Here is a 19055-nt window from a genome sequence, read left to right as displayed (position 1 = left end):
GAAAGCCTGGCTTTAGCTCAGGCAAAAATCCTGCCCAAGTTACCTGCTCTGCTGGAAAGGGACAAATAGCTGACAATTAATATATGCTAATCTGAGCCTAGAGACCCAGGACATGCAGCGTTTTGCTCAGAAATGTTTAGCTTTAAGACTATTTTGTGAAAGAATTTTTGAGGAAGACATATCCAGTGGCATTTTAAGAGCCAAATGTACAAATTAAAAGTTATTATGTATAAAACACAGTATGGACTCAAACTCCAAAAATAAACCAAGTGTTTTAAGCAGTTCATGCTCAATGCCCCGCAGACAACTCACCGTCCCATGCATGCGCTTGCAATTAAGTTGCAGGGAAAGATGGGTCACCCAGAAAGAGACAGCGAAAATCCACTTACACCATGAAACACCAGCTAAACACTACTAAGTAGTTGAAAATTGGATAACTGTCATACAGGCACGCAGTCTCCCCCAGAAGGAATAGTTACACCCATATGCCAAAAAGGAAGCGTAGAAGACTTTTAAAACCTTTATCTCCACTTGTGCACACTTAATAAACCGCTCGCTGACTTCAGCCATGCCCAGCTCCAGCCAGCACCAACCAAGCTCTGCCTTGCCACTGCCATGCCTCACATCTTTTTACGTATTTCCCAAGTATCACTCACACAATACTCTTTGGACAGATGAAGTCTCAAGCACAATAATGTTCACAAACCTGTTCTCTTGGTTGTTCATTGAACAAACTGTCTTGTTTCATTCCTAAATGCAATCCTGTCTATCTTATATTTACTTTAAAAAAAAAAAATCAAATTCTAGACAGAAAGCAGATGCATATTGCACCCAGGGAGGTTCAGAACACAGCTATTTTGCTGAAAACTCTCAAACAGTATTAACAAAAGCCTCTCTGTCCCCATTTTCCTAGAGAAAGTGGATAGAGTAGGGAAGGTCTGGAACAGAAACAGATCCTTTTATCTCCCAGTACCAGCTCTGTTTACCAGCTATGACAATGATACTGCTGACCAGGATTTCTCTAGGAGAGTTACGGCATCACACTTCAGGCACAATTCTGCAAGCAACCCTGTCTAGCAACCTTAAAATGAGATGGAAGGCTGGCACAACTGGGCCATAAAGCGAAGTTTGCTTTGCAAGTACATTAACCCCTCCTCTGCAGGGGGCTCAGCAGAGGAGCTAAGATCACATCCTTCCCATGCAGGAGGAGCAAGTCCTTAAATTCATCAAGCACATTGATGCTGCCCACAGTGGGGAGTTTTGGCTGCCTACCCTACAGTTTTGAAAGCAGAGTGCCATTTCCTCTTGCACTTACCGTATAAAAGACATTCGGGTGCCTGGGCATCAGGCAGATTGTCCCCTTGAATGGCACGCAGCACTCTGTTTCACCACGGATGGCAAACTCTAAGCAGTATTGATCTCCCAAACAAAACTCAGGCAAATTGTGTCCTTTCACGCATTGCCAGGACTGCTAATGACATTGCACAATCACAGAAAGCCTCTACAGGGTATATATGTTACAGCTCAGCCTTGAATTTATAACCTGAAAATTAAAACAGCATGAAAATTCATTTAACTGCTAATTACTTAGACTAGTCACGTTGCACAGTAGATCTGCTCACCAAATACAGCATACGGTACAGAGAGTCGCCGGCTCTCCCAGCGTTTTCATTCTTGAGCTTACGGTTAACTCTCCAAAGAGCCGACATCGCTGGAAAGGCAGTGTTGCCAGAGCTGTCACTCATTTAGGAAGAAAATCCCAGTTCTCCACATATTCAGCTGATTCAAAAGGCGTTCCAATTCCAGACAGGTACTCTGTGCTGCTTACTTGGCATGCAACACAAGACGGCTGCATTTTAATAAGGAAGGGCAGTGACCATATTTCTCCAAGCAAAGCCTTTCCGCATGTGCCATTTGCTGCCGGCCTCGTTCACTCACCACATCATCTGGAATTAAGAGCTGGCTACCAGTCGAAGCTGAGAACTCAGCGCTGCTTTTCATAGACTCCTTAAGAGGAAAACTTCAGCAGAGAGGCTGAAATGCAGCAAAGCAGAGGTGAAGGCAGCCCAGGAATATAAATGTCTGTTGCCTGCGGCTGAGCATGAGACGATTGGCTACGAACAGCACTGCCAAAGAATATTAAACATCTGAAGGGACAGCGGCACATAATTAAAAAACTTTAAAAAGCCAGCTATGCTACTGGAAAGCCTACCCCTCAAATCCCTGTTTTAATCCTTTCACATCTATTGCAACACGTTGAAGGTTTTGAGACTTAATTCTGGTCCTGAATAATGCTGCAGAGAGAAGACGACCTATTTTCTGTGAAAAAATACCTCTAAGTGGTATAAGCATGTACACACACAGCCCATTACAGCATGCTCCCCCAAGCACAAGTGCTGCAAGGTAATGAGCTTTCATTTCAAGAGGCAGATGTCTTTAATTAGAAACAGGGAGAAATGAGTGTCCTGCAGTATTTGAATTGATGACAGTTTTTAAAACACATCCCCAGTTAAGCTCAAAAGACCATTACAGGAAAAAATACGCACAAAGACTGATCCTGAGATGCAGCACAACACCCATCTTAGTTTTTTGTAACCTGCAACATTAAGAACTCGCACATATACTCAGTTTTCAGGGTACCTCCTTTGAACCTCAATTTATTCTACAATATTTAAAAGGCCAAAACAGTCAGGTCAGCACAGAGGCATGTAACCATTTAAGAAATTACTCTGATATGAAATGTTCCCAATATTCTGTTAAACTGGAGACTGAAAGTGGGGCATCATCTAGATTTCATAAACAGCCTGAAACTTGAATTCACATACTAGATGAAAACAAGCTTGACGAGGTGGCAGAGAGCAGGCTTTCCTTTCCCACACTCTTCTCCCTCCCAGCTCTCTCCTCATCTTGGCCCCCACACAAAATGGGGAGAGAAAGGAAAGTCATGAGCCCACTCCAGAGCAGAAGCAACCGGGAGCACAACTCAGGCCACTACCAGATGCGTGGCTTAAAGAAAAAGAGCTGCTCCTAGAAAGCGTACCTGCTTGCTACTGTTTACATAGATTTCAACCCAAGAGATACTGTACCTAAGAGGGCTGGTTGATGCAAGGGAGGCATCATGAAATTAGATAGGGAGTGAGTTCAGAGAACAGCAGCTGTCCCACACTCCGGCACTGCCGATGCCGCAACCCACCTTGGAAACAGGTTTTTAGTATTTTATCAGAACAGTTCTACAGACATCTCATTTTTGCTTAATATTATTACTATGATTCCTTTGACAATAGTGATGGAGAAGTAAACTCTACATTATCAGGTCTTTAGGATATACAGAAGATAAGATTTTCAGAAAAGGGAAGAATCCTCAGAGCTAATGGTGTACCCTCCAAATCCTTCACCACCAACAACAGCTTGGAGGCTTTTGCAGATTAAGAAACAAATGCACCACTACGAAGGAAACGCACACCCACATGCGCACATGCTGGGCTGGGGGAAGGGAAAGAGTCAGCTGGGCAAGAGGAGGCACAGAAGCAAAGACACATTCGAGTGCCTCCTGTGTTATACATCCACCTATCACCTACATGATAAAGTTAAAGGTAAGTCAGAAGGGACCCAAGCCCAGGTTTTGGTAGGATTTCGCACAGCTTACCTTCATAAAAAAGGTACCCAGCCTGTGCTATAAGAGCAGATGAAGGAAAGCTGCGGTGCTGTGTTCCTCTCCTTTTCCCATGAATTATTAACTCTCCCCTGGGATCGCTTTGCTGGCTGGAGAGCTGGGAAGTTTCCTCAGAAAGGCTCAGAGCTCTCCTCTTCTGCAGCGCTCTGCCGGCATCAGCAGACCACCAGCACCACGGCACGGAGTGGTGGTGTTTGCAGGATTAAGTCCTGCCTCAGGATCATGCTATTGCAAGGCAAAAGACAACCCAAACACTATTTTCGGATCTTCAGCTGCTAATGCTGCATCTACACTGAAAGAAGAGGAACTCTGCGTTTAGCTGGGACGCTCCAGCATAGTTAAAATGCTGCCCAGTGATGAACGGATAAGAGTGTTCCTGCCCTACTTTTGCCAAGAAGGGCAGAAAATAAAGGAAGTCTCCCCTGAACTCCACCGTCCGAGGGAGACTGGAAGCTGTGGCAGTAATGGCGATGCAGGGGAACACGCCCCTCCTGGTGGAACGAGGGCAGAGTTTTTCACTTCCCACATACAAAAATAACCTGTGTAAAACAGTGCTGAGGACATCAGCTTAATCTTCTGCGCCATAATCCTCAGAGCATGGAAAGGTGTGGCAGTGCATAGACAGGGAAACACCTTTGCTTTTTTCCTCACCGTACTAGCCAGGTGGTGACCTTCCATGGAAAAACATGCGTCGCAGACTCCTTACTCCCCACGCAGATGAGCTTTCCCAAGCACGCAGAAAAGCAAAGGGATTAGGAAAACCCTCCCATTGATCAAGCTTTTTTTCCTCCCCTCTACCACATCCTGGAATTCTCGTTAGGCATTGCAGAATTATTTGGGGGTTTCTATAGCTTGTTAGAGAGGAACCACAAAGAAAGCCCACTTAGTACAGAGTTCTTTTATGTGAACAGGGACAGCAGCACCCACGAGTTTGCCAAATGGAGCACATTGTATATATACTATATGTACATGTGTTCTCCTTTTTTTAATGGAAAACCATTTCAAGAAGTTTGTCCCATAACAAACAGAATGCAAAGTAAAATGCCTCACTCCCCTCTATATCACACAAACAAAACAAGGCATATTTCTGAATTTTAAAAGAAAACGTGTACTGATGTCAACATTTCATTTACAGAAGGACAGATGTTCCTCTCATTGGAAACCAAGGCTTGTTAGAGTTACAAGTTACTCTTCCAATATACAAATATTAAGCATTAGAGCTGCTAATGCACATTTCTCTGTTTAACTAAATCTGCTGAGCCACAGGGCTAATCATGTAATCCTTACGCCTTGCTTCAGGCAATTACAGCTCTGAAGATCCAGGAGGCAAAATGGAACCCTACAGCCTGTCGCACAGTTCAGAAATAGAAAGCTACAGAAAACACAGTGAGAACATTTATTCCCCAAGCAGCTATGTGTTATGCTCAGTGCTCTTCCACAGCTTCAGTGTTTAACAGAAGAGATTCTTTTCAGAGCATTTACAGTTAAAAATCCCAAAGTATCAACAAACTATTCCACTTACAGAAGAAGAATTCTTTGTACTTACAAGAAGAAGTTTCATAATAAAACCTAGAGACAAACTGTACGAGTAATCACCTTCTCTGCATGCAAGCTCTGCATATATTTCACGCAAAGGAATGTTTTCTCTTATCTGACTTCCACTCTCTGGCTATCAAAGACAAAACTACAGGCCAGCATGACATAAGAGATCAGGAAACAAGAGGCCAAGGTCTTTTCCTTCCTTTCACTACAATGACGAGTAGAATAACACAGGGACAAACTCAGAGCTCACTATAACACATTTTAGTTACAAGAGCTGAGAAAAAACACACCTGTACATAAGCACAAACTGAGTGAGATCTGATGCTCGTTAGATCATTAATTCTGTAGAAAAATAGCTGTAAGCTCTCACCATCACCCATGCAACAAATACCTAGAGCAATCAGTGTCTTTAAAATAATCTCACTTGATTCTACCTCAAAAACCACAAATCGTCATACCTAAGGTTGTGTAAAGCTCCCCAGGACCAGCGCAGGTGCAAACTACCAACCACTGTGAAACCCATCCCTTAATACATGGCAATTAGCAATCCATTTGCACAACCTCTTAGCTATAATTGGAGAGTTTTGCTTCAATTCAAGGTAGATTGGCTACAATTAGTTTGCATTTAAAAATTAACATGTGCACTATGCTATTGATTTAAGGAAATACTGTTTAACTTACATTCCTCTTATACCTAGAAATCAAGAAAGAATAAGAAATCATAATAATCCACCTGATCTTTTGGTTTAGCTGACCTGCTCTGGTGAAGGAGATGATAAACCAGCCCATTTAAAAACCATGTGGGAATAGTATCACAAGATAACTGAAGATGTGACCCAACCCTGGAAAAAGGGCACTAGTCTTGCGTAAGAGGGAGTGATGTGCCATAATCAAAGCTGTAATTTGTTACATTCAATATCATCTGTAAACACCTTAAAAGTAAGATTAACATTTTCCCAGGAAAGATGCTCTAATTGTGTGCAGCTGTGAAGGAAGCACATCAGCTGTGACCGTACTGCACTTTCACTCCTTGTCACGTGAAAATGAAACTTTCTCACCTTGCTCATCTTATCGGCCTCATCAGATGACTCCAAGTCTTGCACTTCTGCCTCCTCTGGAGCTGTCTCAACAGAGCTGTCTGGGTCGCCGCAAAGAGAGTGCCCTGCTGAAATTGAGATGTGTGTGAAAACACAACCATAATTTCCAAAAATTCAAAAAGCTGGGCACAACAGACATGGAGTTCCCATGGAAAGCCAGGCCCCATCCTGCACACAAGTACATGCCAACAAGACATTATGCCAGAGGCACTCAATGACCTCAAAGGATTACCTCGGTTTACAGCAGGGGCCAGGTTTAACTACAGGTGTAAAAATAAACAGGTTATGGCCAGACACACTATTTAGTTGGAAACTACAAATGCCAATTCAGAGATAAGGCTAAAATGCCATATTGAAATTCTTATGTTTAGTATTAATTTCTTGGCTGCTGAGCAATTGCCTACCTTTATACTTCAGTGGTTTCAAATGGAAACTGCAGTATGTGAACAGGCAGGCCACACCAAGAAGCAAGTCTTGGTCAGCCCTTCCTCCAAGCTAAGTCGAACGTGATGATTTTACATTGCTTGCAGTTTTGGCCTAGCACACCCACTACTGAGCTTCCACGTTGATTTTTAAGGAAACAAACCCAGTTTCAGCAGCTTTTAGGAGTCTATTACATTAACTGAAAACTAAATTTAATTTCTATCGGTACGTGGCAACAACTATGCACCCCTATGCCTGAGCACTCTTCTTAAGACTATGTTGTTGATACAGCTAATAACTCCTTTGTGACTTCTTGTAAGTAAATGATGAATCACCTGCAAGCGACAAAAGAAAGAAGAGAACTCTGTGCACAATGTTTTTGGGGACCTCATTCTCTGACTCTAATAGCTGTAAGAAGCAGTATTACTACACCTTAGCCAGTCTTCAACAGAAAAACAGATTTCATATACATTCAACTCCTAGCTATGGCAAATTATAAAGACCAGTGATGGACTGAACTCTGCCAGGAATCTCCTGCATGCCTCAATTGACCTTCAAGCCAGCATAAAGAGATACCTTAGAGCAGCTGAGTTCAGACACTAATTCCTTTTACCTCACCCCTCTCCTCCCCTCAATCCCATAAGGAAGAGTTTTTTCTGCGGTGCTGCTTCTGGGGCTGGATGGAGAAGGGTGGTTTCTGAGTATGCCTGCCTGCCTGCATCCTGCCACACAAATAGGACAGTGAATGTCCCACCAGGGATTATACCTTTTATTCCATTACCTTTAGTCTTCAGGTAATGCAGAAAAGCCTAATCAAAGTTCAATGGATGCAGCAATACAGAAAATCCCTGATTTTTAAAACCCAGGACTCAACAGACTATATTAACGTATTTTTTGGTTGTATTGTTAGCATGTAGCATTTAAACATTTTGGCGGAAAACTGACACTTTTCTGGACCAGAATAGAATTTTTTTTAAACCAGTGTTGGGTTTTTTTGTTTGCTAGCCCTACGAATAAAAGCTGCCCAACAGCACACTATCATGTTGTCAGCAGCCAGTGGTCCAGCAGCCATCCCCTCCTATTCACTACTAGGTTGAAACATAGATGTTTTACAAAGGTTAACAGTCATTTAGCACATCAGATGCAGCACCATTTCTATGTTAGTCCCATGCTGACTCTCAGGTTACTTGCTATTTTTCAATTAGACGTTTCAATTTACATAAGTCACATATAATTGTCTATAAGGAGCATTTGGCTAGATAGCAATGCTGTGAGTAAAAAGGCCATAGTGATGATAGCACACATCTGTTATACTGGTATGTTTCAGTTAAACACGGTGTGATTTGGCCAAAAAGGCTGTAATAGCACGGATGGTCTTTTTAATTCAGATAAAATGGCAAGCTGCTTTAAAATAAAGAGATTTTGAAAAAACGAACCCTGATTACACACATCTAGTATACTTGTTTATATTTATACTGGAATGAAATATATTTCATGATATAGAAATGACAGTTTCTAAGAAATATGTTTCCTAAATGAGTAAGAAAAATTCTACTGCCCCTTTGCTGCAACTGAAAAGCCACTGCTCTTCTTTGAAGGAGTTTTATGTTAATGCACAATGTTGGTTCACAAACACATCCTAGGTAAGGTTCTCTACATCAAGACTGAGGGCAGAGATCCAGGTCTGGGTTCCTCAGTACCCAACTTACAGCTGCTGTTCTTGCAAGCTTTCAGCCATCATTACCAAAAACAATCTGCACAACTGTACAAGATTTCCACTTTGTTGAGTCCGGAAATAATTTGGAAAAAAAATGGAATTCAGAAATCCGGAAGTAAATTCAGAACATATTCTGCATACTGGGATGGAGCTAAATTGGACATCAAATGAAATTAAAAGGATATAAAAGGTAGTTCATAGCTGAGCTTCTGGAAGACATGCCTCTCTTCTGAAAAGATAGGGTTTACCTTCTAAAAAGATGTGCCTGTAGGGGTTGTGTGGCAACACAAAATCTATTTGAAGAAGAGTTTTTTCTGTAAGAAGTTAGGTTTTCTGAGCCTTGCCCAGATTTTATCAACTTGGACTATCAGCTTTCTGGTCTCTCTATCAATGTGTGAAAAGATTCTTAAAACCCTTAAGCCATCCATTAAAAAATAAGAGAAAAAATGTGCTATGTGTCATAATTTGTTTGGGGCAAACTGTTTTCTTTTCACTGCAATTAATTTCCCATTATAAGCTGTGTGAAATACATCTTACAGCCGTTTCTCACCCCAAGCCAAGGCAAATAATGTTTGTTTGGGGGTTTTGGTTTTTGCTTTTAAGCTACCACTTTTTCTTTTCCTGTATATTAAAACACCACTTAATCTGTTTCCTGCAGTATAAACACTTTTACCCAGTAGACAGCAATCTTTCACTTACGCCTTAATGAGCAGTCACACAGCACATGTGCTCAGGGTATTTCTAATGTCTTAAGCTGCCAAAGCCAATGTCGACTTTAGCAGGTTTATCTGCTGGTTGTTAAACGCAGGCAATCAGTTCAATAATGCCGCACATTCTTGCCTTTTAATACCTTCCAGTTACTGTCCCATTTCTGTCAGGTTCATTACATCATTTTATTTTTGCCCTGTAAATCTTTATTTAGCTCTGCAAGGAGCTCTGAGGACAATGTGCTCATTTCCTTCTGCAGCACCTGAACGCTGCCCAACCACTACCATTTACTGGGATGATAACACGTGGGCTTCATTTGACATTAAGGAATTAGAAAGGGAAATCCAAAAAGCAGCAGGAAAAGGGGGGCAAATCCACGTGGCCACCAGCACAGATGGAGGTCAAATGAGCTCCCAAGTTGCCTCAGCAGTATAATATTCGTGACATTATGAATAATGCCCATTAAATAACTCCTTCTTATGGCTACAACTAACAAAAGGAAGTCTTGTATCACTGGAGCAAAGGTGCTGGGGCTTAAAGGCCTGGAGAATCATGTAAAGCTTAAGCACCATGCCAACACTTGGCTAAAATTTTCCATGGCTGCTGCTTCCAATTTGCAGGGTTGCTGTCGCTCAGGATTTTAATAAGACTTCCAAGATATTTGGTACTACTCTTAAAGCCCACTTCTTGGTGCCAGATTATTTGTTTTTTTAATGCAGTGGAAATAAATATTCCTAGCCAAGCTCTGTCAGCTGCGGTGCAAATCTCAGAAGTGCGCATCCTACTAACACAAAAAGCAGCATACAAATCAGAAAACCCTGCACCTCGATACCTTATTTCCGAGTACGTGGAATAGGCAATACTGAATTTAGTCCTCTCAGTGGCAGCAATGGGGAAGTGCTGGCAAGGGCAGCCATCTGCCAGCATGTTACGCACTGTGGGTCAGAAGCAACAACAGGCTCGGATGGTTGAAAGCTTTGGTTTGTAACTTTAAGGTGCCTTAGTCTCCTAAGCAGGTTGTTTTACACATCTCAGTGCCCCACACAACACCTCGCTGTACAACTGCGGCAGAGCCCTGGGACTGCTGCAGCCAGCCAGCAATTAAGTGTCAGGGACCACAGAGCTCACCCCAGTGTCCTTCCCTGCCCGCCTGCCACCGCTCCCTCTCTGCAAGAGGTGCATCGTACTCCTCCGTACTTCTTTCACCAATGAAACTCAGCAATCCTGGAAGTCAAATACAGCGATTGCTTAATGACTTTCAGCGGGAAATAAGGATTGACCCCCATCCGAGCTGAAACCATGGAAGAAATATGGACCAGGCAGAATGTGACTACCCCAGCTGAACCCCAGCCAAGACACTCTGGAGTCTGTGCTCCTGCGAGAAGTGCTGCAAAGGTTTCAGTGGCCAAGTGCTTTCAGCAGCTCATGTTTGACTGTGGTCTTAAAAGAAAAGAGTATCACTTGGGCAGTTCAACAGCAACTTTCTTAAACAGAAAGTGTCATTTCTAAATGCTGCTGGGGAACGGCCCCATTATGACAATGGAGTACCTTTCAAAAGAGAATCTGTCATAAATGGAACAATTTTAATACAAATTGTTAGGGAACCGTCTCTCAGATTAAATTTTTATTTGAGACCAAATTTCATCTATAAATCTACAATAAAAAAGGTAAGCATGCATTTTTTTCTTTTTTAGAAAATTCTGGTTAGCTTTGAAACACTGAAACATAAAAGAAGAAAACATCATTTTTACACTGGGGTATTCTGTCCCATTGGGAAAACCCACAGAGTTGATAACATCTCCAAAGACCTGTAAAACCCAGCTACAACTATCACAGGTCCAGTCAAAGAACAGTATAGGAACAAACTGTAGAGTTCTGCCTTTCCTGGAGAGTTACAGAACAAGACCCATAATTCTCTTTCCCTTTTGACAGAACTCTATTGCTTCCTTTCCATTTCAACTAGGTAATAAATTGTGCAAACACAGAGAAATTTATGCTGAACATCATTCAGTTCATTCACTCTTCTTGGGAAAAATGCAGATTCAGTGTAACCTTCCCTGTACCAACCATACCACAGTCACTTTTCATCCTCCCCAGGTCAGCAGCCTAGTCAAACACTTGTAATACGCTTGAGTAGCCCCTTTGGAATAAACAGGAGTCTTCGTAGCCTTAAAAATGAAGCATGTGGTCAGGGACCTTGTAAACCAGGGACATTGAGGACAGAAAAAATAGCCTTTTCTTCTGCAAGTAGTGTGCTGCAGCCTCGGGCTGGCGGAGCCGGCAGGGGGAGCGGCAGCACAGCAAGAATATTAAGATGAGAAAGGCCAAGAGCAGGTATGCTCACTGCAGCTACAATGGGAAAGGTCAGAAACCCAAAGCCGCAATGCAAAAGCTAACGTGTTAATAGCCACGCTGCTTATTTCAACTGCAGCTCAGGCAGTCTTTAGAAAAGCGAGGAATGAGACCTCTGAATGCAATTCTGACTGAAGCAACATCCTTGAGCTTTGGCTTTTAAGCTCTTAGAAAATAGATCTTGTGAACAACAGTTCTGCATGTCTCTGATTAATTATATGCAAGACCCTCAGACTGCTGCTGCAGTAAATGCCCCTGGAATTGTTATATCAAGTACTGAATGGTAACAATATTTTTTAACGTGCTACAAAAGGTATAAAATCAGTTGTCTGCCTCAGGAAAATAACCCTGAAGAAATTAAGGTTACTGCTAGTCTCATCTTCTTCTGAAATCCAAATTACTTAGCCTAAGGGGACCTGTGACAGGACAGAGATGGAATGAAAAATAGTGGCCGTTCTTATAGTGCAATGAAAAGTTTGTTTCAGTTTTATACCATAGTCTTTAGAGTGTGTGTTAACTTCAGCCTCTGGTTCTCCTGTTTTCTGAATAACAAAATAATAGACTCCTAAAAAACAGCTAGCTGCTTGATATCTAGAAGATTAATATACCCATTCAAAACGGGGTATACTTTCTTTTTTATCATTTATACCTTCTGCACGGTGATTTATATAGCTCACAGTTATCTCTGCAGAGTTATCCCTCATGCTAGAGGTCTCCAAAATACAGGAGCATGCAAAGCGTAAACCTCAGAAACTCCACCCCAGAGTGAAAAAAGGTAGTGAATTGTGGGGAGGCCACAAACAAATATGGATACTACTCCCATTCCCAAATCCCCTTCTAATAAAAAATACCTTCTTTATGATTTGGGGGAGATGCAATTCTGTGTTTCCAGCTTTCAGCCTCTCATTCCCTGGATTGAGTGGAGCAGAATGAGGAGAAAAAACACTCCTCATGGGGAGGGGAGACAGCTCTCACTGATCCTTTTAGGCAATAAAGAAAACATGCTGTGGGGCTCCAGATAGAATGAGAGCTAGTCCTCCTCAACCAGATTTATGCAGACTGCATTAGTAGGAGAGAAGACTGAAAGCCAGGAAAAACAATAATAGATGAAAGGAACAAAACTTGTGGCTCTGCAAGCCTGATGCAGCGCTAATTCCTAGGGGAAAGTATGTTATCATACCCAAGATGAGATTCTTCACATCAATTAGAGATATAAAATCCAAGGTCATTTCAAGAATAACCTTTTAAGTAAACACAATGAAGTAACTGCTGCCACAGAGCTGATTTGCAGCTCTAGCTCCAACCTCAGTATATACAAGGTACTTCTAGATAATAAAACAGCTGTAAGAGATGTCATATTTAAACAGGAGCTCTGGCAGTCACTTCAGGGAGGTCAAACCCCAGAAACACAGCCCCCCTTTGCTCCTGGAAGACCTCCCACTGAGTAATAAAGCATTAGGAAAGCTTCCTTAAAAAAAAAAAAAGTAACACAGCAGCTTTCTGTTGAAAACACACCATATGATTTGCCTCGCACAAAATATCTACCCTTTGCTGCCTTCATAGCCAATGAAGAATTGCTAGTGAAGAAGATAATGATAGGACATCAGCATGATCAGTCAACCAAACCCTGAATTTCTAGAGGATGGATGTGCATACAGGTGATTTATACCTGCTGGCATTCTGGCCCAGCAGTGTTTCACCCCCCTTGCTGAAAGGGGGGGCTACACTACTTCAGGACTGAAGAAAAAATCTGCATGCTATAAATAAAGCATGCAACAGAAATCACTGAGCTGATTTGTCTGGCCAGCCAAACTGCCAGTAATCAACAAGGACACAAATAAATGGGTCAGTGGTATTTCATACTTGACTGCTCTCTACAAGAAGCTGTGGAGCCAAGACCAAAAAATCTAAGATACAGCCACAATGTCCCAAATAAAAGCATGTACTCCTTTTTAAAATTTCACATGGATCCCAATTTAAGTAATGAATCCCTGAAAAAGCACAGGGCCAGAAGAAGAAAGGCTTAAGTAAAACATTGTGTTCTAGAAACACCTAAATAGAGAGAAATTGATGGGCAAGATCAAAACACATGCCTCCCAATTGCTCACTTGGATGCAGATCCTTGATTTTACTCCCACCTCAGGCTAAGTCATCCCACGTTAGAGCATCGGCATAGTTTAGCTTTAAACACCACCTTAACGTCGTTCCTCAGAGGCATATTTCATATGGCAACTAGAGGCGCTTTCACAAGCTGCCAGAGACACCTGCTTATCTGCTGATGAGCTATTGTGTTGCTTCTGTTGGTTAAAGAAGTATTCTTCCCGCTTTGAGGAGGAATGAGGGCGATTCCCACCTCAACATTTGCTGCATTTTGAAGGAAAGCAAATGTCAAGAGAGCTCTAGCTTCTGTGCCGCCTGTCACCTGAAAGAGAGAGCGAAGGAGCTGACTACAGCACACCAAAAGTGAAGGGCAGCTGTACCGAGAGAAATCTGAAGGGAAAAGGAAGCCCCGAAGCTGAGGCCAAGTCCTAGGGAGCTATTTAAGAAGGAGGTACTCTGGCCCACCAGACAGTTCAAATGCTCACTGCAGAACATGGAAAAACAAGCCGCCTTTCCACACCGCTGCGATCACCACAAAAACCCAGCTTGGGAGAAGCTTACAAAGGAGGACATGACTCCAGTTGAGAGCAGCACAAAGGAAGTCGTGTCTACAAAGCAGCAGAGGTGGGAGGTCTGATATTGCCATGACGTGTCCATCAGCCACATCCTATGTCTTCATTTCACATGGGGCACACAGGGTTATTACTGGACAATGTTAAAAGGCAAACGCTAGGCTCTTCAGACACATTTGGCAGACCATGCACTATCTCACCCTCAGCAAGGAAAAGGACCCCTCGAAATGCCTCAAAATAATGATGCAGAGAAACTGCTTGTTGAGACGAGCTGTTGAGACCCTGTGTTACGAAATGTGACTGCTCTGCCCTAGAAATCACTACATTGTGTAAATACAAAAGTCCCAGTTCCCAATTCTTTGCACCCAAGGCAGACACTCACTTCAGCAAAAAGTGAAAAGGGTACGAGGACTCAGCACTCAGCGTTTCGGTGAAAAAGCACAGGCAAGGACAAAAGGATGGGGCCCTGTGAAGAGCTGTTGTTAAGTAGGAAATGGGGGCATCTTGTGGCCAGCTATAAAAATGTTCAAGATGAGCTCAATTTTTCAGCACAAAAGCCTAACTGGGAAAAGTTCAATGCAAATTAAAAGGGGAAAATGTACTTCTGAAAATGTTTAACTGCCTTTGGGGGTTTATCCCACATCTTACATGAGGTTGCTTTTATCAGTCCCCTCAGAGGTATTTGCAATAAGCTGTTTTAAAGCTTTCTTGTTCATGCTATTCCATTTGCTATGAATATCACACTCCCCAAAGTCAGACTAGGGTCCCAGCTTCCCCTTTCCCCACTACATGTTCCCATCACCTGAACAATGGCATTTTTGCTAGATCACTTTCAGTAAATATTTTAAGCAAAACCAGAGCAGCATCCAGAAACGTTGAAAGGCAGGCTGTACCTCCCTGACCCTTTGCAGGCAGACATGAGTCAGCTTGGTCCTGAGCCCAAGCAAACTATCTTTCACTGTGGTTCATTTGCTCCAGCTCAGCATTATGCTAATGCACTCAACACTGCTCCTGGGTTAGCTCCAGTTTGCACCCAGACTCATCCCAGAAACCCCTACACCGAGTGATTGCAGCAGACAGACATGTCCTGGGAGAAGGCTGACTTTAACATCGGCGAAGTGCATTAACAGCCCCGCTCCTACTCCAGCTTTTTATTCCAAACGCCCAAAACAAAACCATTTCATAGTTGTCAAAACAATTATTTTTACTTCTCTGAAACCTTTATTTTGGGGAGAAAACAAAGTATTTTGACATATTCAGACACCATTTACTTTTGACTGAAAATCAAAATTTACCTCAGCTCAGAATAGTTTTGATTATCTAGAAACTACTTCTTTTTGGCCATTCTATTATTTTTTCCTGTATTTTAAATTATTCCAAGAAACTAAAGCAAGCAGGTACGTCCAGTATCCTCTTCTGTTTCCAAGTATAGGGGGGCAAGTAAGACTTGACTAAGCAGGCAAGTTAAGAGGAGACATGGTACAGGAGCTTTTCTGCTATCCCAGTGCAATTTCCAACAATGTTGTCTTACAGAGGTAATGGCTAGCAACCGCCAAGGAGACAGTCCTGCTCTTCTGCAGCTATTTCTCTTATCCCAGCATGGGTGGTTGTCCTCAGCTGGTTCAGGAAGCTGAACTAGTGGCAAACAATTCACATTTGCTAGGGATTCTCTGAACAGGGCAGTGTGGTGGGCAGGAATGCCCCTTCCACCACAGTGTGCTGTGGGACCAGTTACATACATTTAGCTGTAATGTCAATCCCTACCTTAGGGTGTTTTGAACTGTCCTTGTGAGTTATTTATGTGTCTCATCAAACACACAGGGCTCCTGTGCTCCTGGCTAATCCCAGAGAGGATGATGCTTATCCCCTCTTCCTTCCCTGCCATACGTATATCCTGTGGGCAAACCCAGAGGTAAAGGCACCTCCTGAGCAGCCCAGAAGGGAGCAATTAGTTCTGTGACTTGCTGTAGGCACAGCTAGATGATGTGACATGCATTTGGCAATGACACACATTTCACAGCCTAACCGTGTACACAGTCATCTTTCATTGCTACCACAGATTATACCTTACAGCTTCCAGAGCTCCCACATATTATCTGCCCAGCACATTCAGACTGTAATTCCTCACTTCCACCATGGAAGTTACATGCAGGGATCAATGGGATTACACCAGCACATTGTAGGCATGAATCTTCCTCCTGGTAATTTCTGCACTGAACCCAATACCTTGGTTGCTCCCAGCAAATGCCAGTGTGCTGTCACTCAAGTCAGATGGGTTTTCCAAGCGACGTGGTGGTGACTGCATTAGTTTCTGCCCTTCCTCTATCTCAGGATAGGTGCGCACAGTAAGACACAGCGAAGGCTGAACAAGAGCATCTTTCAGCAAAGCTGAGTCCAGATCCTCAGCAGCTTTCTTGTTAATCTCCACAATTTCATCGCCAGCTTTCAGGCCTGCAACACAGAAAGGAACGGGTAAGACTTGCACAGTAACATTTCTGTTACCCACAGACATCAAGGACCTCAGATGGATCTTTATGAAGTGCCAGGCAGTTTTATGTCTAGACATAAAGTAAACATTTATGACTGCAAATTATATTGAAATTTGATGGACTTTTGTGAGATCTGTTGTCAGGCTGGTACTCCAGTACCATCCTTAGAGCGCGGTGCCCAGGAAGTCCCTCACAACATACCAGCAACGAGATACCCCCTTTTTGTTCATGTCACTCTGCAAAGGAACAGCTGCTGTACAGCAAGCCACTCCACACAACACATTGGTTGTAAATAAATATATACTGAAGGACAGAGTCAGACTTCTGAGGCACGGCACACAGGACGGGGAAAGGATGGAGTAGCTGGGCTGCCTTGATTCTTGCTTTTAACTTTCCATATAAGTGAAGGCTTTTATTTGAAGTGGTCACCTACCCATACACCTAGGAGGAGAAAAAACATTTCCCACTCAGCTGGGGTGTATGGTGTAGGACTTCAGATAACCTCCTCTCTGGCCCGGTCTGAATCACGTCCCAGCACATAGATCTTCAAAAGGCAAATTTTAGCACTTGGTAAGTTAGTCATGTTTTTTTTCCAATCTGATTTCAGGAGTTATTTATAGTACCAGCGCCCAAGGGAAAAGGGGATGTGCAGAGAGGAAACAGCTGACTCCCACTCACTTCAGGGGCAACACAGCGATGCCGACAGATGACACGCAGCCCTCCGAGGTGCTGCAGGAGACCTGACCTTCCCCTCAGCCAGCCGGGCCCACTCTCCGACTAACAACAGCAAGCTGGGCCAGGGTTTAATCCCAAATAACCTTTAGGGTCAGGCAGGCAGCAGCGCACCAGGGCATGCTGGTGCTGACAGCCCTGATCATCAGAGCTGCTCCTGCCGCCGCAGCTTTTGTATCCACTTGAGGGTGACGCTGGCAGTCCCCCACAGACATCTCCCCAGGAGCCAGCCCTCTGGGCATGGCCAGTGGGAACACATACTCTGCAATGGCCACCAGCCCACCAACGGGACTGTCGTGGCATCCCTGTCTCCGTCCTGGCATTTACAGGGATGAAAGCTGAAATTTACAGGGTCGAAAGAGCTGCTCTGTGGGGGTGACCTGCCCTCATGCCATGCAGTCCTCTGGCTGGGCAATCATGCGAAGGACGAGTCTTGCCACCCTTAAAGCCCAGATGAAAGGCCTGACTCAATGAGCCTGAGCTGCGAGCAGAGCCCTGCATCCTCCAGGGAACAGATTACCTACCCGCATTCAAGAAAGAAACATGGAAGGGAGGAGGCTAAAGAGCTTCAGTCTTCTTTAGGAAAATTAAGATCTTTCTAAATGCATGTAATTGTGCCCAGAAACTCTAGTGTGGTGTGCAGTTTCAGAGAGAATAAAATGAACTAGATAGAATAGCTACAAAGTAAATGGACCATAAAATCATATTTGAAACAAGGACAAAACAAGGCAAGTCAAGCATTTCGCATTATTTCATTTATTTTACTTAGTGATGCCATCTTATAATAGTAGCACATTAATATGCCTGCAACCATAAACATCATATCTGGGGCTTCATCTACTCTTTGTAATCCTTGTCTTGAATCATTTGGGATAAAGCATCATGTCTATCTCAGTACAATCAAGCACCTCAAATTCCAACAATGGTCTAGCTAACGCAGACCAACAGAAAAAATAAATCATAACAATTATCAGGAGAAAATAAAATTTAAGTTTTCTAATTGGAGAAAAGATTGAAGATGAAATACTGTATCTCATCTGGTTAAACTTACTATAGGAAGTGCAATCAAATGCAAACATGCATGTAAATAATGGGAGGAAGAGCAAGTTTTCCTCCCTGCTTCTGCTAACTCTGAATATCTTGTCACAATATCCTGCCAAATACTGTTCATACAGAAGTGGCTTTTTATATCAATTATGAAGAGCAACATATCACTGAAAGCATGTTTTAGCGTTTCAGCCCCACCGGAGGCAGTCTGTGTTCACGCATTCATTTAAATTGTTCAAACATTAACTAAAAGCAAAATAAGGAAGCCCTGCTAAAACCCCTCCACCCTCATTCTCTTTGCTCCCCACAGGAAACCCACAGGGTTTTATTTCCCTGTGGCAGGCTGGCAGAGAGCCACCCCCAGCCCCCATTCAGGGCTTTTGGCAGAATACATCCTGTCAGCCAGGGAATCGTATGGGGCTGAGGTGGGTGAGGAGGGACAGGCAAGAGAAAGATGACCTTTTCAAGCTTAATAGACATACGCAGCAGCCTCCAGAACCACCTACGTGGTTTCTTAAGTTAGGGTTAGAGGCTACAGCTGAGTGAAACCCCAGGCTCCCAGCAGCCAGAACTGATCCCCTGCACCCTGCTTCTTCCTTCCCA

General features: G+C 43.2%; 1 protein-coding gene across 12 annotated transcripts in view; it reads right to left on the bottom strand.

Annotated features, from left to right (window-relative positions):
• TIAM1 (TIAM Rac1 associated GEF 1) overlaps positions 1–19055 on the bottom strand; it is a 193102-nt gene that overhangs the window by 17963 nt on the left and 156084 nt on the right. For 9 of the 12 annotated variants that reach the window (XM_052794134.1, XM_052794126.1, XM_052794130.1 and 6 more), the window contains 2 exons: positions 16411–16635; positions 6274–6380 (listed from right to left, as the gene is read on the bottom strand). In XM_052794134.1, coding sequence (XP_052650094.1) covers positions 6274–6380; positions 16411–16635 — 332 coding nt within the window. Of the gene's footprint in view, positions 1–1622; positions 3607–6273; positions 6381–16410; positions 16636–19055 lie in introns of those variants that run through there. The other 3 variants (XM_052794125.1, XM_052794133.1, XM_052794135.1) reach the window with 2 other exon arrangements.

The sequence above is a fragment of the Harpia harpyja genome, chromosome 8, assembly GCF_026419915.1.
Source record: "Harpia harpyja isolate bHarHar1 chromosome 8, bHarHar1 primary haplotype, whole genome shotgun sequence".
NCBI classification, from domain to species: Eukaryota; Metazoa; Chordata; class Aves; order Accipitriformes; family Accipitridae; genus Harpia; species Harpia harpyja.
Note: the sequence above shows the minus strand (reverse complement) of the source record. Positions and strands in the feature narration are given on the sequence as shown.